The 25,511-nt window shown below is 39.6% G+C and overlaps 1 protein-coding gene across 2 annotated transcripts in view; it reads right to left on the bottom strand.

Annotated features, from left to right (window-relative positions):
• The window catches only part of LOC121276994 (hippocampus abundant transcript 1 protein-like), a 124,590-nt gene extending 99,306 nt beyond the window's left edge, over nt 1-25,284 (bottom strand). For both annotated transcript variants that reach the window (XM_041185802.1, XM_041185801.1), the window contains exon 1: nt 24,955-25,284. In XM_041185802.1, the coding sequence (XP_041041736.1) occupies nt 24,955-25,281 (327 nt within the window). In that variant the 5' untranslated portion in view covers nt 25,282-25,284. The remainder of the gene's footprint in view (nt 1-24,954) is intronic.
• Nucleotides 25,285-25,511: the final 227 nt, after the last annotated feature.

A 25,511-nucleotide genomic window follows, 5' to 3' on the forward strand; every position in this document is an offset into this window, starting at 1 on the left:
ACCTAGTAAAGCTATCCAATGCATTCCAGTCTGTGGCTCAAGAGCAGAGCGTCCACGTACCGAGAAAAATAAAGTGTAACATCACAGAAAAACAGATAAGTAATTGGTTTGTGAATTGTTTGCTCATTTATCTTCACAATCCATGTAATTTATTAGTAATTGTAGGGTTTCTTTAGTTTTCTTAAGCTTTACTAGTGGTAGTAAAGGTTATTGGGAGTAGCAGAATTTATGACGTGTTAATTTGTAATTACGATGACAAGGAAGGTGATGTGTTTCAACCGCAGAATGTGGATATTCCTGGGCATCGGAGCAATCCAGGAGAAACACATCTGCAGTAAGTATCTGCAGCTTGAGGAGCTTCAGCTCAGTCATTGAGCTGGAGCCTGAGCCGCAGACAGTGCAATGCATCAGGGAGAGGGAAAAGTTACCTAGACACTTTTTACCATGTGACAGTCACACCCCTTAGGATAAGGTCTTCTGATTTGGTCAGTGTTCAGGGACAAGAGCGTGTGATCTGAGTGAAGCAGATTTGGGGACCCAGAAGATAGAATTGGAGGAGCTTCAGCCTTTGCAATTGTCCAACAGGTTTGAGGTTCTTGCAGCCTGTATGGATGAAAGATGTGGCTGCAGAGCAGTTGAGCAAACTGACCATGGCACAGGAAGCCATTCAAGCAGAGAAAGTTAATAGGAATGTTGTGATGGTTGGGGATGGACAGTTCTCTGCAGCTGAGAGCAAGAGTCTGGAAAGCTGTGCTGCCTGCCCGGTGTCAGGTTTCGGGAAATCTGCTCTGGGCTGTGGGAGGGGGAGGATTCAGTGGATGTGATCCACATAGGTACCAATAAGTGTCATGAAAATATAATAATTGTGATTGATTGTAAAGGTAGGTTAGTAGTGGGGTTTGGATTAGTTTCTCTCTGTGGATGTGTGCGTGTATGGGCGATTTAATTGAATTGGAGACAGCTGGTCTGGAGCTTTTGGGTTGTCAAAAAGGAAGCTAGATTTAAAATGCTAAATACCTAAACATGGCTGAAGTTTTAAAACGTGAGGCATGAGGAAAATTTGCATTTTTAGATAAATTAGAGTAGCTTGAATTTCAACAAGATGGTAGGATGTTACACCCAGCTAAAAGAAGCTAAGCCAAACAGTGTGTATACTTTCCCCAAAGGTTATTGATAATATGAGTATCATGAAAGATTTATATTATGAGAAAAGTAAAGTTGCAAAGACATATTGGAACAACGGAATTAGCATTAAAAATGGAGAAACATGTAAAAAAGGAGATGAGATTATACGTAAGGAAGTAGGCATTCTAAGATCTAACACAAGCGTGATAAGTTTCCAGCCTCTGTGCATCAAGTTGCTGTCGACAGGAAATGAAGCTAAGAAAACTCACTTTGAATAACACTGTCCAGAGTATTGTGTGCTTTGCCTGGGTCTGTTGAAATTTATTTGTTTTTATTATTGCCTTAATGGAGGTGTAACTAGGAGCCAGATTAATTAGGGGATTTTGCAGTTATTACAGTAGTAATTTGTAAACTTCTGTACGTGTTTAAAATCTTTTCTTTTATTAATAATTGTTTAGTTTAGTTTTTTAAAAAAACCTCTACGTCTCGGTGGACTTATTACAACTGAATTCAAGGCACACAACTTGAAACAAAATATAAATTGCAAAACAGTTATGGCAGCTGTTCCAAGTTTCCCTCTGGGATTTGAGCAGCTCGGCATTTACCATCTCCTGTGCCATAACAAAATGCAGAACTAGGGAAGGTGCTCAGCTGAGGGAGTATGAGAAGCTAGGGGCTAAATTAAAAAATAAACCTCAAAAAGTAATCAGTTCTGGATTACTACCTGAGCAACGAAAAAATTGGCGTAGGGTAAATCAGATAGTTAAGTACATGTCTCAAAGATTGGTGTTGGAGAAATGGGTTTCAATTCATGGGGAACTGGCACCAGTACTGGGGAAAGTTAGCACTGTACCATTGGGACATCTTCACCTGAACAGTGCTGGGACGAGTGTTCTGGTGAGTCGTATAACTAGGGTGGTTGAGAAGGCTTTAAACTAAATAGTGGGAGCAAGGGATCAAGTTTGTGAAGATGTGATAAATTAAGTAGAAAATACAAGGCAAGACAGCAAGGTAGGAATAAAGAAATGATGATCAGTGCATGGCAGGAAGGGACAGAGTGTACAAATCTAGCAAAGCACCAGCAGATAAGTCCAGAGGTCACAAAAACAGTAAAAAGACAGAACTAAAGGCTCTGTATCTGAATGCAGTAGCATTTTTAACAAAACAGGTAAATTGACAGCACAAACAGAAATAAATATGCATGATTTGAAAGCCATTACAGAGAGATGGCTGCAGAATGACAAAGACTGGGACCTGAAAACTCAAAAGTACATGACAGGTACAGGAAACTGGAAAAGTTGGAAGGGTAGTTCTGTTAATCAAGGATGGCATTGGTATAATACACAGAGATGACCTTAGTTCTGGAGATCAAGATGTAGAATTAGTTGGGGTAAAGGTGGGAAATATTAAAGGTAATAAGTCGCTTGTGGGAGTGGTTTATAAATCCCCTAACTGTAACTACACAAAAGGAGATGGTATGCTGGAAGAAATAATGGGGGCTCGTGAGAAAGGTACTGCAATAATCATTATAATCCACATAGAGATTCAATGAATTAGATTGGCAAAGATAGCCTGGATGATGAGTCCAAAGAGCGTTTTTGGGAGTTTCTTAGAACAGCACATGTTAGCACCAACCATAGAGCAGGCTATGCGAGATCTGGTCATGTGCAACGAGACAGGATTAATTAATGAACTCATTGTGAAATTCAATCATATTATGATCACTTCACTTTCAGCTTGAGGGAAAGAGGAGTGGATCCAAGCCTAGTACTTTAAACTTAAATAAGGGCAATTATGAGGACACGAAGACAGCAAGTGAACTGGGAAATTAGATTAAATGATAGGTCAGTAGAGATGCAGTGGCAGACATAAGGAGATATTTCAGAATAATCAGAAAAGATTCAGAATAATCAGTAAGAGAGAAAGACTAAGGGAAGGACGCACCATCCATTGCTAGCTAAAGAAGTTAACAATAGTATTAAATTGAAAGAAAAGCGTATAATTCAGCAAAGTGGCAGGTCAGAAGGTTGGACAGGATATAAAGAACAGCAAAGAATGACTAAAAGATTAATGAGGCGGTAGAAATTAAGAGTATGAGAGAAAGCTAGCTAGAAATATAAAAACAGATGGCAGAAGTTCATACAGGTATTTAAAAAGGAAAAGAGGAAGCAAAGTGTGTGTTGGTCCTCTAGAGAGTGAGAATGGGAATTAATAAGGAAATAGTGGATGAATTGAACAGATATTTAGCTTCTGTCTTCATTGTACAGGATACAAATAACATCCCAGAAATAATTGTGAATCAGGAGGTGAAAGGGAGGGAGGAAGTTAAAACAATTACAATCACCAGGGAAAGGGTACTGAGAAAATTATTAGAGCTAACGGCTGACAAGGGGCCGCATGTATGGTTGCTGAATTTGTTGATAACACAAAGATAGGTAAGAAAGTAAGTTGTGAAGAGGACATAAGGAGTCTGTAAAGGGACATAGATGGGTTAAGTGAGTGAGCAAACATTTGACAAATGGAGTACACTATAATGTGGGAAAATGTGAACTTGTCCACTTTGGCAGGAAGAATAGAAGAGCAACATATTATTTAAATGAAGACAGATTGCAGAACTCTGAGGTACAGAAGGATCTGTGTATCCTGGTACATGAATCAAAAAAATTTAGCATGCAGATATAGCAAGATTAGGAAAGCAAATGGAATGTTGTAATTTATTGCAAGAGAATAGAATATACAAATAGGGGTGTTTTGCTCCAGTTGTACAGGGTGCTGGTGAGATCACAGCTAGAGTACTGTGTAGTTTTGGTCTCCTTACTTAAGATAGGATATTGTGTTAGCAGTTCAGAGAAGGTTCACGTGACTGATACCTGGGATGGGGTGGGGGTTATCTTACGAGGGAAAGTTGGGCAGGTTGGGTCTGTATCCAACAGTGTTTAGAAGATTGAGAGGTGATCTTATTGAAACATAAGATTCTGAGGCAACTTCATGGGGTGGCTGCTGAAATGTTTCCCCTTGTGGGAGAGACTAGAACTAGGAGACACAGTTTAAAAAATAAGGGGGTTCCCATTTAAGATGGAGATGAGAAGAAATTTTTTCTCTCAGATGGTCGTGAATCTTTGGAACTCTCTTCCCCAGACAACAGTGGAGGTAGGGTTAATGAATATTTTTAAGGCAGAGTTAGGTAAGATTCTTGACAAACAAGGGAATCAAATGTTATCGGGCTTAGGTGGAATGTAGAGTTGAGGCCACAATCAGATCAGCCATAATCTTATTGAATGGTGGAGCAGGCTTGAGGGGCTGAATGGTCTTCTCCTACTCCCAATTCGTATGTATGTTCATGTCAATCATGTCAAAAGCTCCAGACAGATCAGATGGGCAAAGAGGGAAAAGTTGACCTTTGTCACAGTCATACAGAATGTAATCTGAGATGGATAAGTGCCATTTGGCAGTGGGGCAGGGCTAAAATCTTGTTGGAGGGATTCAAATACGGAGTTCCAAGAAAGATGGGATCCTATCGCTCCTGAAACCCCTCTTTCCTCCTTTTATATGCTTCTTAAAAACTACCACTTTGATGAAGTTTTAATATCTGTTTGATATTAGCATCAAACTTTGTTTTATAATGCTCCTGTGAAACACCTTGGGATGGTTTATTATACTAAAAGTGCCATGTACGTACAAGTTGTTGTTAACTAAATGATGATTGATAGATAACAAATCAACATTTGAACAAAGCTGTCCAGAAACAAATGTTATGAAGTACCCATGTGGAAACCCAAAATGCATGGAGTAACCAATCTATTTGTGACCTAGGTAAACTATTTTGACTAAATCAGCCACTATTAGAACAAAATAAGCAAGTTAAATAGATGGTAAAGACGATGTGTCTCAGTCAAGCATGCAATAGGTAGGTAACATTTCAGATAGAGTTAAATGTGTATCGTCTCCCAGGAACAGATTGTGTCATTACCCGAGAGCCTATTTTAACCCCAGGAACGCTATATCTAACAAATTACATCACAGACAAAAGGTCAATTTTTATCACAAAAGTGGCAGTCTGGATTATGTGCTCAAATCACTCTGGTGGATGCCTGGAACCCATGGCCTTCTGACTCTGAACTGAATGTTATCAATGAGCAAAGACTGACACCTTAAGTTACTTAGCACACTGATAAGGCCATGAAGATAGAAATCAACTAAACAAGCTAATGTCATGCATACATTACTATCCAGGAGATGCAAATCTGCTTTTCCCAATGCTGCCTTGTTCACTGTGGAGGGCCACAGGTATGTTTACCTTGACAGTGTCCACATTTAGAATAACATAATTTGATGGAGTTAGTGACTTCTTGTACCTGCCTATAAAATTTGCAGTAGTGGCAACATGCGCACCACACAAGGAACAAGAAATGACCACCTCCAACAAGAAAGAACTTAACTACCTCCCTTTAACATTCAATTGCCAATCGTTGAATCCCCACCATCATCATTCTCAGGGTCATCATTGACCAGAAATTTAGGTGTGTCTGTCAAACAAATACTACGGCTATAAGGGCAGATCAGAGGCTGAATATTCTGTGGCAGTGGCTCACCCCCTGACTCCCCAAACCCTTTCCATCATTTTAAAAAGCATAGGTGAGTAGTGTAATGCAATACTCTTCACTTTCCTGGATGCAAGGAGCTCCAACAAAACTTAAAAAGCTCAATCATCCACGGCAAAGCGGCTCGCATGATTGGCACCCCTTCTACAAACTTAAACATTAATTCCATCCACCACTGGTCCACCGTGTCTACAGTGCACAAGATGTAGCACAGCAGCATACCAAGGTTCTTCAACAGCACCTTCCAAACCTGATACCTCTCCCACCTAGGAGATCAAGGGCAGGAGATGCACAGGAACTTCACCACCTTAAGTACCTTTCCAACACACTATCCTAACTAGGAAATGTATTGATATTCCTTCCTCATTTCTGGGTCAAAATCCTGGAACTCCTTACAAGGAGTGGTTTCACCGCACTGCAGCGGTTCGAGAAGAGAAGAATAATCAGAATAAATGCTGGCCTTGCCAGTGATGTCCACGTTCTGTAAATGAATAAAAAACTGTTCTAAAGACCTTACAGTTCTAATTTACAACGAATAGGCCTGAAACATTTGTGAAAATTTCAATTCCTGGGAATTTAAACCAAGGTGTTATTCCTTCAGTCTAAATAGTGGATTTGTTCAGATGTGAGGAAAGCATAATGCTTATGTCTAAAGTGCATCATCAACTTAATTCTTAACAGTCTTGACCCTTGAGGCATTAAATCCAATTAACAGGTGTAAACATCACCCTATTTTGTAAAAAAAATCCTGCATCTCAATTTTGAGTTAAAAAAACTGATTTTTAAGTTATCAACTTTTCAAACACCTGTATTCATATAGCAATCTTAATGTAGTAAAATGTTACTACCAGCTGAAATTTTGCCAAAAAAGTTCAATTCAGTTACAGTCCAACAATTATGGTAGACTGGTTTTATTTTCTTTCATGTACTGTTTTACAGCTATGATTCAAAAAATTCTTGACAAAATACATACACACCATGGTCACTTCTACAACAATTTATTTGGAAGTTTCCAATTGCCTGCCATGATTCATTAGGTAAACACAGTCCCTCCAGCCCTGCACACTCCAATTACTTACAGTTAAGTTACTTACAAGTCTGGTTTTAACTAATTTTCAAGAGCCAAAATTTGATTGTTTCTTTTTGAGCATTGTTTCCTCAAATTTAAGCTTTGGCAAGTTTCATTTCTTTAAAACTTAAAGGAGGAAATGGTTGAATAATTGAACAGTGTGACAGGGAAACTCTCACGTTCCAGTACACATGAATAACCTCAAATCAACTCCAAACATACCAACACCCAACCCCCCCACCCCCTACCCTTAACCAAAAGACTAATTTTACTTCAAAAGGTTAATACATACACAATAAGGCTAATTACAATGCAATTCTAAAATTGCCACTCCCTGTAAAGACTTGTAGAAGTATCATCTCTGATTTATTTTGCCTAATCTGCACTATTGGACAGGGTGGGTCCAATATCATTGTAAAGCATCTTACCACACACCTTCCTTTTTAAAAAACAGGAAATGTGATCATAAAGTTGATTCTGTCACTGAACATGTGGCTCCAATAAAATAAACTCCTGGTCTACAAAGATTGGCTCTGCAGCAACTCCAGTATCCATGACAGCACAGACTTCCCAAGGCAATTAACATTGACAGAAGCACAAATCTGCCAAGGCAATTAGCCATGCAGAAGCTATTCTAGGAACTGGAAACCAAAAAACACCCTTCAAGAAAGATAATTGTCCTAATCAGGTCCACTCTAATTCTGTGTTTAATTATTCTGACTATATTTCCTAAAATATAGAGATTTTTGTACTAATGTAACTGCTTATTCAAGGCAGATGTCTACTCTATTTGCAGAAGATGCAGAACAGAAGCATAGCATTTAATAATCTAGGCATGCACAATTGTCTTTGGAAGAATAGGAAAGCAGGAAATAGGTAACAGAAAAAAACTCTGCAGCTCTGAAAACCAATGCCAGTCAATCCAACTTTCAAAAAATTATCCACTATTTTAGAGAGTTCATTTCACACATTCACCACCATTAATATAAGCTTTAAACAATTCTAAACTGTGTGCACATTCTCTTTTCCAAACTTGAGACTGTGACCTACCCTCAATAAGGTCAGAAATGGGAGTATTCACTGCTGATTGCACATTGTTCAATGCCATTAACAACTAATCAGGTACTGAAGCAGTCCACGCCTGCATGTAGCAAGGCCTGGACAACATTCAGGTTTGGCCTAATAAGTGGCAAGTAGTGTTCATGCCTCACACGTGCCAGACCATCTTCAATAAGAAACAAACAATCTAACCACCTGGAGACTCCTGGAATTCCCTCCCTAAGAGCACTGTGATGTAGCTACACCACATGGATTGCAATAGTTTAAGTAGTCATTCACCACCAGCTGATCAAGAGGAATTAGGAATGATCAATAAATGTTGGTCTTGCCAATGACACTCACGTCCCAAAGAACAAAGTTTCTCAGTTCCAAATCTTGTGGCCATCTGGAATGTAAGTGAGTTCAATTTATTTACATCCTTAAGAGCCTTAAATAATTGAACAATATCTCATCTGGGCCTTTTCTTCCCCAAATAAACAATCCCAAATCTTGTACTGTTCCTTCTAGCTAAGACGTGTCAATGTCTGGATATTCTTGCACAGTATGCCAACCAAAGCTGCACAAAATACTTTACACAAACTCATTACCACCTTCTAGGATTTATGTTCCACCCTTTTGGCTATACATGCCGACATGCAATTAACCTTCTTTGCAGCTGCTGCACACAGGTTGCTTTGTGTTAGCAATCCATCAATAGCTCCAGATTCCCCTCCTATGTTGTGTCCTGCAGCCAAGAGCCATATAGTTTTTATCCTCATAGCTTACCTTGAATTTGTCCACATGAAATGTCAGTCATCAGTTCAACTTCCCCATCTATCCACACCCCTTGTTTTCATTGAGTTCTTTCCAACAATAAGCAACAATGTGTAGTATTCTTGTTAAAGAATTTACCGCATTTTAAAACAGCTGAGAGTAGTGATTTTGGTCTTTTTATAAACACACTTTATAGGAGTGAAACACTCATATTGTAGTAGCATTTTAAACTGAATTCCACGATTTTTGGAAATCTCAGTATTTATACTAGCAGTATAGAGCTAAAATGGAATCCATCTCTAGGCCAAGTCTTACTTTATTCAAACAAGTGCCAGAAAGTCATTCTTTGTGTGATAAGGTTAGCAGTCTTAGAAACAAACTGGTGTGTTAGAGCAGGTTGCCTGACCAATTAGGCTTACACACAAGAATAATGCTTAAGCTATTGTAGCCACATATTTGCCAAAACCTTCCATTACATTAAGTATTCTCGGCTGCTCCATTCCCAACACAACACCAAAGATAAAGAACTTGACAACTTTCAACATAATTGGGTTGAAACTTTCTTTGGTAGTTCAGAATGCCTTATATTAAATTCGGGATGCCACCCTTTGCGGTATAAGAGTTAACTATTTTCTCAGGAGTGTTGCCTTTTTTAAAAATTACCAGTACTACAAAACTATATCATTTGAGTAGTTTAAAAAAAACTCAGGAAAAATTATAATCACAGAATAAAACAATAAACTAACAGCATTCTTTCCTGTATAGCCTACAATACCATTACCTAAGGCTCTCAACCAATGCTAAAAAATTTTCATATCAAAAAACAAAATTCACTCATTTACCACAAAACAAAACAAAAATGCCAAATGAAAGTGCTAATGTCAGTTGCAAATAAATAAGTGGTACATTTCAAAAAAATCCATCATTTGTTTTTAAGATTAGTAGCCTCTTGTGTATTATGTAACCTTATGTAAGTCACTAACCAGGCTAGTTAAATTGGGCACTTTAAATTTCCAATTTAGAAATAAAGATTTGTAATACACTCAGGTGCATGGCTGATGCAGAACTCCAAGTGTAGCCATCAATACCCAAACATTACTGGAAAAAAGACTTGCACCTTTTAAGACTTTAGGATGTCGCAATTAAATACTTCTGGACATGTCATTGTTATGATGTAAGAAACTGAGGAACCAATGTTCAAACAGCAAGGTCCCACAAACAGCATGAGATACTGCTTCATTGGCTGTAGAGCACCTTTGAAATGTCTGGTGGTCATGAAAAGAGCTATATAAATGCAAGCCTTCCTTTACAGTAGCTCAGAGTTTGTGGTGAAAATGATGACAAAACTGACAATGTTCACCATCATTACTCCACCTAAACTGACAGCATCTTCGGGAATCTACACATGCAGAGAAAAATGCAAAAATCCTAAGTTGCTGGCAGTGTGGGTGGGTGCTCCAAAAGGGTGTGCTGCTAAGGTTCCCCCAGTGTGCAATCCCCAAGCAAATCAGTGAAGGAATGAAATCTTCCACTTTTACACTTTTAGTCTTGCTATAAAAGCCCTTGAAAAAGTTTATACTTTGTTGAATGAGATGCAACTGGGTTTTTAAAACAGCATACCAAGTTCATAATTACTGCTAAACATCTTCAACTATTCTTGTAAAGCTAATTCTATACTTGTGGAATGTCAAATTTCTTCATTATCTCACTTAAATTTTTTTTTAAAAGAAGTTTGTTTAGCTCAATCCAATCATTTATTCCGCTATTTGAAAAATTAAGCGAAGAATAATCAGTATCTTTCAATTTCTTAGTTTGCGAGAATACTTAAATGCATTGTCAGTTAGCAAGATAGGCTGCCAGCATTGCTGCTGGTGCCTGGAGATTCCCTTGACACCGTGCCAGATTTAAACAGCTGCCAGAAAAGGGGAAATCCAAACCACAGATCTCTACATCAATGTGGGCAACTTTCTTCAAAGTCAGTGGTGAGTGCCATTGCTTCACAATTTACCACAAAATCCAGCCCAATTAACCAGAATATCTGCTTTAGTGAAGTTAATCAAGAGGTAAATCTGGTCTTTGATTAGTGCCTTTTTTTTCAACGCCCACCCAAGAGGACAAAATCACATCAATGGCATTGCAACACTCCCTTAGCACTTAACTGAAGTGTCTGGTTTATGCGCTCAAGCGTGGGACTTGAACCAACAGCTTCCTGAATCAAGACGTGGGATTGTTACTACTAAGCCATGGTAGAAATCTGGGGACGCTAAAATGCATTCTCAACCAAGGATAATGTTCTGCGCAGTCATGCTCCTTGGCGGAACTATTTTTAATGTTTTCAGTGAAGTCATGAGCATCTGCTTTCTCAAATTCCTTGGCCTAAATTTATTAATGCCTGGGGAATTCCAGCTATTAAAAGCCAGAGTGACACCACACTGGGGCCAAATACTGTATGTGGTGCATGCTGTTCTCTGAAGGGAGATTCGGAGTCAGATTAGTATCTGACTTTTTTTTTAAACTGCGTTTGCAGCAACCTTGCTCAAAGGCTGATCAAAGAATTCCTTACATAATACACACAATGTGTTTCAAAGTAACTTACTGCAAATGAAATGCTGAGGTATTTCTGAGACATTACAAAGGCATGCAGGTATTTTCTTTGCTTTTGTAAGCCATAATAGTTTTGCAGCATAGTTCAGGACATAATATTAAGTTTATAAAATAATTTTACAAAACTTTCTGCAAGGGTCTTAATTTCTATACAATCTACATACATAGTGCTGCAATGCAACCCAATCCCATTTCACACTATTGACAAGGTGGGGTTGATGAGAATGAGAATGGAAAAGCGGAATAAAGATGGAACAGAAGAGGGCAGAACTTCCGATGTCTGGATGGTCATACCCCAGAGGTACCGCCCAAAATGTTCTGGGGGACCCCTTGGAAGTCCCAACGCAATGAATACGTGGGATTTGCCTGGGATGTCTGAACTTCTGATGAGTAATTCCCCTGCATGTGGAACATTCTGAAGCTCAGAGTTAAATTCAGAGACTTCAGATGGTTCAGACTGACTTACCAGAATAGTTACTCAGCAAAGGTTTGAAGGATTAAAAGCAGTTTTAACTTCTGGGTAACTATGCTACTGACATCCCAAACCACCTACTCCTTACAGACCCACACAACACATCCTAAGCCCTCACCCACCCACATGCCACCCTATCCCCTCAACCACTTACCTTCTCTCTGTAGCTCGTCAAAGTGGCTTTGGGACTGTTAAACTTTCTACTTACCAGAATACGGCAGCTAATCCTGTAAAAAGGGGATATGGCTTGGCTTCCCCTGACAATCCTGCACTACAAAGGGAGGGCTGTCAGAACAGGTACAGACATTTCTGAAGAGGCCTGGTTTGGAAGGCTGGGTGAGAAATGTGAAGCTCCATCCTAGGATAAAAAACTAGGAGCAGAGTGGTATTAACCTCTACCAACAGCCTTCTTTGAACCTCAGCCACAACCACCAACCACCCCTCACCACGTCCCCTCACAGATTTGACCCTTGCGGGTACTCCCTCCCCCATCCCGGCCTCTCATCAACAACCCTACACGCCTCTGTCCAAGCCCTCAGGCTTCACCTCCCCTCCCTGCCCTGAGGCCCCCCATACTTACCTAGTCCTGGCCCCCCAGGACTTAAGACTCTGGGGAGTGCCTGCAGTCCCAGTCCTGTCCACTGCAGCTTCTAGCGCCGCTGGGGTCAATTCTCTAATGTAGCAGTTCTCTGATGTGGAACTTCCTCCCTCATTGCAACCTTAAATGGCTGCAGGGCAGCCAGTATTGGCAGCATTGCATTCACTGCTGACTCCTCATATGGCGGAAAGAGAAACACCACACGCTGAAAAAAATCTGGCCAAGGCATTAATTGCTGTCTTGTTAAGGCACAAGTTGAGGGCCTCAAGAGTACTCAGAATATAAGAAAAAACCAAAGCATTTTTTTCTTGTTATTCACAACCATGTTGCAAAATTACATAAATTTGTAGCACAAATAGGCCTTTTTACCCAAATGATCCGTACCTATTTTATGCTCCACACAAGACTCCTTTCTACCTCCTGAAATTACCTAGCTTTGCTTTAAATGCATGTATTTTATTTGCTTTAATTTTCACGTGGTAGCGAGTTCCACATTCTAACAAATTTTTTTGAGTATAGAAGTTTCTGAAATTTTTATATTGTAATTATTAGTGATTTTTATATATTGTATCCCTAGCTTTGGGCTTCCTTACAAGTGGTAAAATCTTCTCTTCATCTTCCCTATCAAATCCTTTCATATTTTTAAAGGTCACCCCTCAGACTTCTTTTTTCTAGAAGAAAGAAGCCCTCAGTATTTCCTGATAGTGCTCGAACTGAGAGGTTAAAACTGTCATTGTAAATATATTTTGCATCTTCTCTATGTCCGTTTTGTAATATGGAGACAAGAATTGTACAGTTATCCAAGTTTGGCCCAATCAAGTTTTTGTACAAGTTTAACATGACTTCCCTGCTTTACAACTCTATTCCTTTAAAATGTTGAGTGCATTTTTTAAATGGTCTCATTAATTTGCATTGTTACTTTCAATAATTTGTGAACATGTACCTATAGATGTCTTTGTTCCACTATACAGTACGCAGTTAAGTTTTAAAAAAATTTTTTGCAGGATGACATTGTGTAAAAATCCCAGTTTACTTGATGTACTGTAAAACTGCACCTAATTAAATAATTTAATTATCCAGCTATAATGAATACCAATGAATTAACAATTATGGTGATTCCAAAATGAAGCAAAGATAAATATGTCAGCCCAGTTAGTAAAAATCATTCTTCAAAAGCATGCTGTTAACTCATCTCCAACCTTTATTTGATGGTATCTTTAAAAAATGATGAACTGCCCATGTTTTTCTATTTGTTCTTGTGATGTTGGGTAGTCTGGAATCAGAATAAATTGCTAGGAATCATGAAAAAAATCTTCAAAGGGAGGAAAGTCCATTATTAATTAATTTTAGCCCAGTTTACAATCAGCCGTTTCAAACTTTCTTTGTCGGGGAGCCCTTGCAACCAGCCAAGGAGCTCACCCTAACTTCCAAAAAGCAATGTTGGCTACACAAAAGGAAAAGGTTTCTTTCTTCCCAAATAATGTGCTGGAAAATCAGGACCCACATAAATTTGATGGAGAGAGAAATGTACTAACCTTGGGGACCCTTCGCATATATTCGAGAGTCCAGGATTTGTAATATGATGGCAAACGTATTGGTTCCAAGAATTGTCGTCAAGCAGATATTACAAATTTCAAAGACACAAAACCTATCAGTTCTAATTTTGTGTTTAGGGGTGCCCTGAGTTCATGAAAGCTACTATAACATACAACAAATTGCATTTATAATCAACATAAACAACCCCATAAACTAAAACAGAATTACCTGGAAAAACTCAGCAGGTCTGGCAGCATCGGCGGAGAAGAAAAGAGTTGACGTTTCGAGTCCTCATGACCCTTCGACAGAACTTGAGTTCGAGTCCAATAAGGAGCTGCACATCTGAAGGTGTAACACTCCTTCAGTATTGCACTGAAATGTCAGCCCAGATTATGTGCTGAAGTCTTAGTGAGGGTTTGATTTCTGACCAGACTGAGAGAAGAGTTCTACCAGTGAACCAAGACTGATATTTTGAAAATATTAGGACCTAATGTCTTTGGATTCTTAAGGAAGTGACTGTGCACTTAAAACTGCATGAAAACGAAATATATGGTTATATATTATCAGTTTTAAATTAGAGGAATTTTGAAGGATGAGATTTTAGGGAATTTATGAAAAACATCCTTGTGTATGTTCCTTTTCAATGTAGGAAATAGCAATAAACATTGTAAAAGATTTGAAATAGATTTTTTAATCCTAGTTTCAGCTCTTTCTTGGACTCGAACTCAAGTTCTGTCGAAGGGTCATGAGGACTCGAAACGTCAACTCTTTTCTTCTCCGCCGATGCTGCCAGACCTGCTGAGTTTTTCCAGGTAATTCTGTTTTAGTTTTTGATTTCCAGAATCTGCAGTTTTTTTGTTTTTATAAACAACCCCATGCTTAATTTCCTAAATTAGTACAATTCTCATTCCCAACTACAGGAATACATAATTGCCAATGTAACACGATTTAATTTTATTCAACATTTAAAATTTTCCCTTTCAGCACAGAGTTATGTTATTAAATTTGATGAATCAGGACAAATAATAAATCTAAATTTAATTTACATTCAAGTACAACATCTAGGACTACTTTGTCACAGATTAAAGTCAAGCCAAACCAAACATCATCTGAACAAAATATTAACTGGTTATGGTAACTAGGATTAAAAAATCTATTTCAAATCTTTTACAAAGTTTATTGCTATTTCCTACATTGAAAAGGAACATACACAAGGATGTTTTTCATAAATTCACTAAAATCTCATCCTTCAAAATTCCTCTAATTTAAAACTGATAATATATAACCATATATTTCGTTTTCATGCAGTTTTAAGTGCATAGTCACTTCCATAAGAATCCAAAGACATTAGGTCCTAGTATTTTCAAAATATCAGTCTTGGTTCACTGGTAGAACTCTTCTCTCAGTCTGGTCAGAAATCAAACCCTCACCAAGACTTCAGCACATAATCTGGGCTGACATTTCAGTGCAATACTGAAGGAGTGTTACACCTTCAGATGTGCAGCCCTGTCTTTCAGGTGATCTATAAATTATGACCTTAAGTATCATCTCCGATGTAAAAGATTCTATAGCACTATTCCAAGAAAACCAGGGAAGTTTATCAATAGCCTGGTTAAGATTAACCCCTCAACCAACATCTTCAAAACATTAAGATAAAAGCAAAGTACTGCATGGATGCTGGAAATACGGAATAAAAACAGTAAATGCTGGAAAAACTCAGCAGTTCTATCAGCATCTGTGAAGAGGGAAACAGAGTTAACCAAGCGACTCTCCTTTGGACTTAAAGAGAAGTAGAAATGTGATGGAATTTATACTGTTTAAGGGGGAGGAGCAGGTAAAGCAGAATAGAAGGTCAGCGATAGGTGGGGGATAAGGAGTGATTGACAAAGATGTCACGGGCACAAGACAAAGGGAGTGTTAATGGTAATGGTGAAGACTAAAGGAGCTGCTGAAAGTGGCATAAAGGTAAAAAAGCAGAATGTGTTAATAGTATAACAAGGGTCAACACTCCATTAACACTCCCCTTGTCTTGTGTCCATGACATCTTTGTCAATCTCTCCTTAGCCCCCACCTATCGCTGACCTTCTATCCTGCTCCACCCCCCTTAAACAATATAAATTCCATCACATTTCTACTTCTCTGTAATTCTGAAGTAGAGTCTTGCGAACTTGAAACATTAACTCTGTCTCTCTCAGATGCTGCCAGACCTGAGCTTTTCCAATGTTTTCTGTTTTTATCTTCAAAACATTAACAGATTATTTATCTCACCCACTATGTGTGGGAATTTGCTGTCATGTCTGCAGTGCCTCAATTTGTCTATAAAACAATGACTGCAATTCTAAACTAATTAATTGGCTGCAAAACACAGACTTGCAGAGAACAAGATAGAAAATTAAATGCAACTTTCTTTTTTAAAGCAAGAAACATTTGCAAAATGCCTCATATTCAGAAACTAAGAAATTTTTCACTTGGATCCACATCTAAAGATTGTTGCAAAGTCTCTCCAAAGAAAAAGTAACCCAATACTCAACAAGATACAAGTCTCACTACCTCAGATCTTATTTTCCCTCCCATTTCCCTGAACCAGGCACAGCTTGGTAGACGACCAATGTCCCAGTCATCAGTGTCACTCAGGGGTAACCACTAGAAGATAAAAAAGCAAAATACTGTATATGCTGAAATCTGAAATAAAAACAATAAATTCAGGAAATACTCAGCAAGTCAGGCAGCATCTGGAGACGAGGCTAATTAGAACATCTTCTGATGATTAATTATACTGATTTAATTAGAGTCCAGCTACAACAATTGCTCTGTTTATCCATTTCTATCTAGCCTCGTTTCACCATCTGTGTGCTGGGTTGTCTTTGAAGGGACTGAAGTTTTGCATGTGAAAGATACAAAAATCCAGTTCCAGTCACAGGGAGATTCTGATATCACACCCCATCGTCATGTCCTTGCACTGCTCTGTGCTCCAGTTCCAGTTCCAGGGAGATGCTGATATCGCACCCCTTCACCATGTCATTACACTGCTCTGTGAACAAGTTCCAGGGAGATGCTGATATCGCACACCCTCGTCATGTCATTGCACTGCTCTGTGATCCAGTTCCAGTCACAGGGAGATGCTGATACGCACCCCCTCGTCATGTCACTGCACTGCTCTGTGATCCAGTTCCAGTCAAAGGGAGATGCTGATATCACACTCCCTTGTCATGTCATTGCACTGCTCTGTAATCCAGTTCCAGTCACAGGGAGACGCTGATATCACACCCCCTTGTCATGTCACTGCACAGCTCTGTGATCCAGTTCCAGGAAGATGCTGATATCACACCTCCTCGTCATGTCATTGTACTTCTCTGTGATCCAGTTCCAGTCACAAGGAGATGCTGATATCACACCCCCTTGTCATGTCATTGCACTGCTCTGTGATCCAGTTCCAGTCACAGGGAGATGCTGATATCACACCCCCTCGTCATGTCATTGCACTGCTCTGTGATCCAGTTCCAGTTAAAGGGAGATGCTGATATCACACCCTCTTGTCATGTCATTGTACTGCTCTGTGATCCAATCCAGTTCCAGTCACAGCGAGATGCTGATATCACACCCCCTCGTCATGTCATTGCACTGCTCTGTAATCCAGTTCCAGTCACAGGGAGATGCTGATATCACACCCCCTTGTCATGTCACTGCACAGCTCTGTGATCCAGTTCCAGTCACAGGGAGATGCTGATATCACACCCCTTCGTCATGGGATTGCACTGCTCTGTGATCCAGTTCCAGTCAAAGGGAGATGCTGATATCACACCCCCTCGTCATGTCATTGCACTGCTCTGTAATCCAGTTCCAGTCACAGGGAGATGCTGATATCACACACCCTTGTCATGTCATTGCACAGCTCTGTGATCCAGTTCCAGTCACAGGGAGATGCTGATATCACACCCCTTCGTCATGTCCTTGCACAGCTCTGTGATCCAGTTCCAGTCACAGGGAGATGCTGATATCACACCCCTTCGTCATGTCCTTGCACAGCTCTGTGATCCAGTTCCAGTCACAGGGAGATGCTGATATCCCACCCCCTCATCAAGTCATTGCACTGTTCTGTGTCTACTTGTACAAGACAGCTCCCAGAGAAATAAGACACTCACGACTGTATATAGAACTGAATGACCTCACTGAACCGGAGAAGGTATCAACATCAAACTGAATTTATAACAGCAGCAAGTGAAAACTATAATTAAGGCCATGCAGTTTGAACATGTCTAGTACAGATATTTAAGTGCACAACACAAGCAACATGGCACCTGGAAATGTTGTCTACAGTTAATCAAAAGTCATTGTTTTAAAAATTGTCACTTTCCTGTGAACCAACAGTGCAATTACTGCCCACCCCCAAATGCCCAGAGAGGATGGGACTTCTTTTTGAATCACTGCAGTCCTTGAGGTGCTGATGCTACCGCTAGCTTGTTAAGCAGAGACTGTCAAGACTATAACCCAACACGAAAAAGAACAGTGATGTACGTCCAAGTCAGGGTACATGACTCGGAAACAAACATTTTCGCATTATATTGTTGCTCCTTTGTATCTGAGTGGTATGGAATAGAGGGATAGGAGGATTTACAAAATTAAACTTGACAAATTGCTGCAGTGTATCCTAAGATCATACAATTTGCAGCCACAATGTACTAGTGGCACAGGAAGTGAGTATCACATCCAATGCAGGTGCCATTGCTATGTTCTGGATGATGCTGAATTTTTTTTTGAATATCTTGTAGTTACATCCATCCAGGTGAGTGGCAAGTGTTGGATCACATTCCTGGCTTCAATCCTGTAGATGGAGCAGTTTCAAGTGGTCAGCTGGTGAGCCACTCATCATGTCCAGCATCTGTTCTGCAACGTGTATAGCATATTGATACAGCCAGTCTACTTAAGTTTCTGTTAAGTGATGACTTTCAAGGTGTTGATGGTGGGGACTTGGTAATGCTGGTGCTGTTGGAGGTCAGGGAGAAGTAGTTGGGTTTTCTCAAGTTAAAGATCGTTACTGTATGCATATTACTGTCACTTATGCCAGTTGTGTACAGTTTACTGTACTATTTAATTGCCAGAAGCTTATGTAGAATCAAAATTATTAAGGAATAAAAGACAATCAGAGGGGGTTTAAGTGGCACTGTGGTAGGCCACTTGCCTTCTTTCACACCCGCAGCCTGGGTGAAGTACAGACTAGACTGATGATATAAAGTCTTCTTCACCTGCTAGCTGCAGAGGAGTCATGTTAAGTGGATTCGAGCAGTGCAGTTCTTCGTGGGGAAGCAAAATTGCCAAACTGTTAATTAGGTACTAACTGGCAACCAGGTCCAACAATAGGCTAAAACAAAAACAGAATTACCTGGAAAAACTCAGCAGGTCTGGCAGCATCGGCGGAGAAGAAAAGAGTTGACGTTTCGAGTCCTCATGACCCTTCGACAGAACTTGAGTTCGAGTCCAAGAAAGAGTTGAAATATAAGCTGGTTTAAGGTGTGTGTGTGGGGGGCGGAGAGATAGAGAGACAGAGAGGTGGAGGGGGGGGGTGTGGTTGTAAGGACAAACAAGCAGTGATAGAAGCAGATCATCAAAAGATGTCAAAGATGCCAACAATAGGCTCACAGGTTGATGAAACAGGAATGGAATAATATCAGTGTTGCAGAGGGTGTGTTTGAAGTTGGGTTGGAAGCACACTCGAGGGCAGAGTACTATCTTACACACACTTTTAGTGTCTGCACATGTGTTGAAGAGTCAAATTCCACTGATCACTACTGTGTACAATTTTTTCTCAGCACAATGGTACTCTAGTTTTTCCATTTCTCCTGAATTCTTTCAAGGACTCAAGTTTTGTGCAATCTAATCATCAATCTACCTACTTTATCTTTTTAAAGTTTTTAACTCTGCTTCTGTACTATGGATCTTGCACGTCTACATGTAACTGTACTTCACTTGACCCAAGATTGGTGTTTCATTCTTGAGCAATAACATTTCGTGCTTCAGTTGTAAAAATTCACCAACACATTTAAAGTCAAGGCAGCCACTATAATTGAGATCTAATTTCTCAAGTAGGTCCAAAGAAATCAAATTGCCTGCGTGCGGAACTAGACAAACAGGAAACTTGGCATTAGGGAGACCTGGAGAGAAGATTTTGGTTATATTCTAATAGTTGGGAGACTGGTAGTACTAACATACAATTTGCAGTCAGCAAAGCTCAAATTAAAACATTCAAAATTAAGCCTGATGCTTAAGAGAAAGGGCAGGAGTGTTTAAAAAATTATATTAATTTACAAAAGTAACTCACTTTTTGAAACATGTCCCAGCACTGTTTAGGACCTACACTGTGCATAACATCAAAACAAAGTATTGAGACAGCCTCCATGGACAGCAATTCACAACACAGGGTGCATTTTTTAGTTCTTGTCTGGACAGACCACAGAAATGTAATTGCATGACAACATGTTTGGTTTGAGCAGGTACAACATATCCACTTGCTGTCTATCCCAATAAACAGCTTTCACTACAAGTCGTACCCACTATATGGTAAATTATATCATCATTGGCTAATTATATCATCTTTCTCACAGTCAAGTTTAAGACAAAGTATATTAGACATACATACTTTACTTTATGCCAATGATGGAATGCCAGAAGGTATCAGTAAAATTTCCGCTTACTTTCTACTTCCTCAGGTGTATTCAACCTTACTATATCAAAAACCTAATACTGATTTTATTCCACTTATTACCATTCAAGAGTGACCACTGATAATTCTTTGAAGGGGGTGACAGGGCAGTGTGCAAATTTGGAAATACTCTTTTCACATCTGGTTTCAACCCAACTCAAGATTAATGGAATGGATCCTGCTCACCAAGTCAAATGTTCCTGTGAGAATTTGTATTCACAATGGACATGATTAATCAACAGTCTTATTATATAAGATAGAGCACAAGAATATCTAGTTTAAGCATCAAAATATCACACTGGTGACATATAGCATTGTCCACCGACACTGGATTGGAGTCAGTTAGCTAGGTAGTTAGAGTGTGGGGCAGAATGACGCCAACTGCTTGGGTTCAATCCCCATACCAACTGTGGTAGTTCATGGAGGCCTGCTTCCTCATCTTGCCCCATGCTTGATGCAGAGTGGTGCTCATCAAGCTAACATCTTTCTCTCTCTAACAGACAGAGCCCATAGTCCTTTGTGGACAATGGCTAAATATCTTACTGAGATTGGAGATGAGGCATTTGATTAGAAAGCATAGAAGGCACTTACACCTGTGCTATAAGCTACATGGAAGCAAAACAAGAACTGTTCAAAGATTTATTTAGGAATAGGTATTCAGTCCCTAAAACCTGTACCAGCATTCAATTAGATCATGTCTGATCCATATCTTAACTCCATATCACTTAATATTTTGACTAACAAAAACCTATCAATCTTGGTCTTGAAATTTTCAATTTACCCAGCCTCAATTGCTTGGTGGTGGTGGTGGAGGAATCTCAATTAGATCACCCCTTAAATCTTCTATACCGAATGGATGCAAGCCTAGTTTGTGCAACGTGCCCTCATAAATTTGACTCTTTTAGTCCCAGTATCATTCCAGTGAATCCACACTGCACCCCTTCCAAGGCAAATACATCCTCCCCAAGGTGAGGTCCCCAGAACTGAATCTAGTGCCACAAATACTTCCTTAAATAAATTCCAAGTAACATTGAAAAGCAGTTAAAAACCTTTAAAAAATAGCCCCAAGCAGCTTTCATAAGCCAACTTTTTGTTCCAAAATTCTATTGCTCCAAAGATTTGAAAACTTGCGTAGAATTACCAAAGTCGTCTTCAATCACATTGAAAGAAATGTTTGTTGCAGTTTTGAGAAACGTGGCTCAACTCAGATTAAAAATTACAATCCTTAAAATTTGGAAGTCAGCAATAGCTATAATTATATGTGTTCTATTGTACTATTGTCGTTGACATCTTTTGATGATCTGCTTCTATCACTGCTTGTTTGTCCCTACAACCACACGCAACCCCCTCCACCTCTCTCTCTCTATCTCTCCGCCCCCCACACACACACCTTAAACCAGCTTATACTTCAACTCTTTCTTGGACTCAAACTCAAGTTCTGTCGAAGGGTCATGAGGACTCGAAACGTCAACTCTTTTCTTCTCCGCCGATGCTGCCAGACCTGCTGAGTTTTTCCAGGTAATTCTGTTTTTGTTTTGGATTTCCAGCATCCGCAGTTTTTTTGTTTTTATAATTATATACACTGTGTTTAGGTTAGCCTTCAAATAACCAATTTTACAAACACACACTCCAAACAAAATCTCGCTCACCAGAAGCACATATTAGGATATGGCAGTCAGCTTCCTATGAAATTTTTAATGGATGGAAAATTATGGGAGCACACTCACAACATTCCAGTGTGCATTCCTGGAAGGTAAAGCACACACTGCTAGTAGCAGTTATGCAAGTTCAGTCCCAAAAGATTTCAGTTTATGTCCTTACATCCAAAACAGACAGCAATGTCTGAGTGCTAGTCATAGCTAACATGTCAGAACATTTAATTACAAGGTATAGCTTGGCATAACCACATGTTGGTCTACAAACAAGCTGTGTCACAGAAGTAAGACAATGATTCACACATATACTCTCCTACGAGTTCCTGTTCGCCGATGAGCCACAAAGAGAAGGTTGTGAATTAAATCACAGACAAGGAACAAATGAGCACAACCCACGCTCTTGTATAACTCCTTGCAAGGAAGCAAGAATGGTACCGCTATAAGGGCTACAGCTAGGTCACAAACACCACAGGGATGACTGAGTGCAATTATAATATTCCCACAATAGAGTTAAGACAAAAAAACTTACTACCCAGCCATCCACAATGTGCTACAGATAACCATACAGTGCACAAAACAGATGTTAGGTAGTAATGTTACATTTCTTTAAATCTAAAATGAAAGGCAAAGAAAGTTGATATTTCATGCTTAAAAGTAGTATAGTATGCATATCAATATATATGCTCAGATCCAAAGACCATACAATACCTAAAAATACCCTCCCTTTTGTGTTCAACAAATAAGGATATAGTTATAGCAGCAATTGTATGCCCTATTGGATAGCCTGTATTAAAAAGGTACATCATGTTAACATTGTTGAACTCCAATTAAGGCATTTAACTGTTTTAATGTATTACATTATTTCCTGCAGCTTTTTGCACTGCAGGAATTTCCCTAACAGAAAGCTCAGGTGGGGCTAACAATGTAATGTGGCTCAATATGAAAGGACGTAATATACAAATTATTTGCAGTCAATAATAGCAATTTGTTTAAGAATGTTAATTGTGATTGTGTAAAGTTTATACAAAGTATTTTGTATATTAAAACAAGAGTAAGAAATATTAAATGTGAACCAGATTTGTGTTCTGCTCACAGTTGCACTAAATTCAAAGAGGAACATGGATAACTTGAAATATAAGACCTATTAAGATGCTCAGATAACAAACTTCAACATTGAAACTTGTGCAATCACCTGAACCCAGAGATTAGATTCTTTCGTTTTTGATTATCTCCTGGATCTCTTTACCATATGTGCCTTTTCAATACAATAGGACAAAATTATCCTGGCTTTAGAACTTTGTAAAGAAAAGTTACAACTCAGTAAAAGTTTGCATGCGAACATTGCTGTCATTTAATGAAAGCCAACAAAATGGCAATATAGCAATAAATCCACAATACTGAATTCAGGAAATCACTTTTTTTTAAATGCTATTACTTTACATTCTAAAACAACTCTCCACCTTTTGCAATTCAAAAAGACCCTGGTTAGATTCATATAAACAGCCAAATGTAATGAAGCTGTCAGTGGGATATTAATACTTCGGGGTTTTAAAAATTCTGACAATTTGATTATTTACAAAGAAACGTTCAAATTCTGTTCCCACTCTTGTTTTTGTCCAGATTCGCAAACCACGCCCCCTGGGTTACGTTGTCATTTGTGACATCAGCGAGGAAAGGAAATCAACGTTTCTTTTTTACATTCACTATGATATACAAAAGGTAATAAAGTTACTAAAGGATTGAAAGGTACCCGCCATCTCTGATTTACAGAAATCATGGAAAATCATACAGGATAACGTTTTAGGCAGATAAACAATCTGAAGTGAGAGCAACGTCAGTGCACAGTTCCCTGGACATTACGATATGCGCGTAAGAAATTCTAATTAACGAATATTAGAGAGGTAACAGGAAAATATGTCTTAACTTTGTTTCACTCCTGTTCAGTCATATTTCAACTCTGTAATTTGGAAGGAAGCAAGGCCACCAGGAGAAAGGTGTTCAATAGGCTTTAAAAGATGGCAGCTTCTTGATCTGGCCTGATATCGCAACATATTAATATAATGTCGTGTTTTTAAAATTATGGGCACCTACCGTTTAGGTAAAACGATGCTACAAAACCTCACCCTACATGTCGTCTACTTGCAATTGTCTTAGGAGGACCGAAAATGGGCATAAATATAATGTAGTAAGAATATAAACAACAGATTCGGAAAAAAATATGAAGAAATTATCCATTTTAGAAGTACTGACACGTAATGTTTCTCACTGGGGAGGAGGAGTGGGGGCGGGGGGGAGGAGGATCGTAAGTATCCTCGAGTGAGTTTTTTGTTGTACTTTTAATCCTAGAGCAAAAAAAAAGCGATACAAGGCCGTTGGATGTTGGTACAATCTGTCTCAACATCCATCCGGAAAATACCGGAATCTGTTTCTCTAATTGATTTTTTTTATATATAGAAAAGCTGTGCCGAGCCCGCTAAAACTTGCAGAAGAAATGCACCACCGACACCCCCACTCAGCCAATTTTCGGAGCAATGAAGTGCAAAGCAAATCGCGGGTGGGGGGGGGGGAGAAAAACAGAAGCAATATATCCCGTCAGCCATTAAAAAAAAAGTCATTTATTGTTACGAGGCATGATTTTCTTCAAAGACAGTTTATACACACACACACAAATAAAGCTTGTAGATTTACAGCAGGTCGCAGTAACTGAACAAGCAAGCCCCGAATTTATCTCCACCTAATTGGGAAAAATAACTGCACAGCGCTTACTGAAACGTGGGTTACTTACTGTACTCGGGTCCCTCATGATAATATTTTTGGCCAGCATGACGGTGCGGCTCGCCTTTTTCTTCTTCTCCTGTGTCATCCTGTCACATTTTACCAGGGGTGCCAGGCGCTCCTCCGCCGCCGCCGCCTCCGCCCGCGGTTCGGTTTTCCGGCCGAGGCGAGGCGGCTGCGGGCCGGCACGGGTGGGGGTGAGGGTGGGTGTCAGGGGCCAGGGGTCCGCGCTCTCACTCATCAATTGATACAATCCCAGCTCAGCCCTGTTCCCACTCGCTACATTGTGGCCTCCACATTCCCCGCTCGCGCTCGCGTCCCCCTCAGCCGCCGTCATGTGACCCCCCGACCTCCAGCTACGCGAGAGCCGGAAAGTCTACGTCAGAGCAGGACGGGTTTTACGCGCCAAATTCAACCAACAAAAAAGGGAACGCTTGCCGCAGCCCAATTTACCCACGCGAGCTGTAAATTTATTCTGCATAAACACACATGGGTTGCAGTCAGTACCTTGCAAAAGCAAAGACGCTGCGGTTGCTGGAAATCTAAAATGAAAACGGAAAAAAATGC

Source organism: Carcharodon carcharias, chromosome 4 (assembly GCF_017639515.1).
Source record: "Carcharodon carcharias isolate sCarCar2 chromosome 4, sCarCar2.pri, whole genome shotgun sequence".
NCBI lineage: Eukaryota > Metazoa > Chordata > Chondrichthyes > Lamniformes > Lamnidae > Carcharodon > Carcharodon carcharias.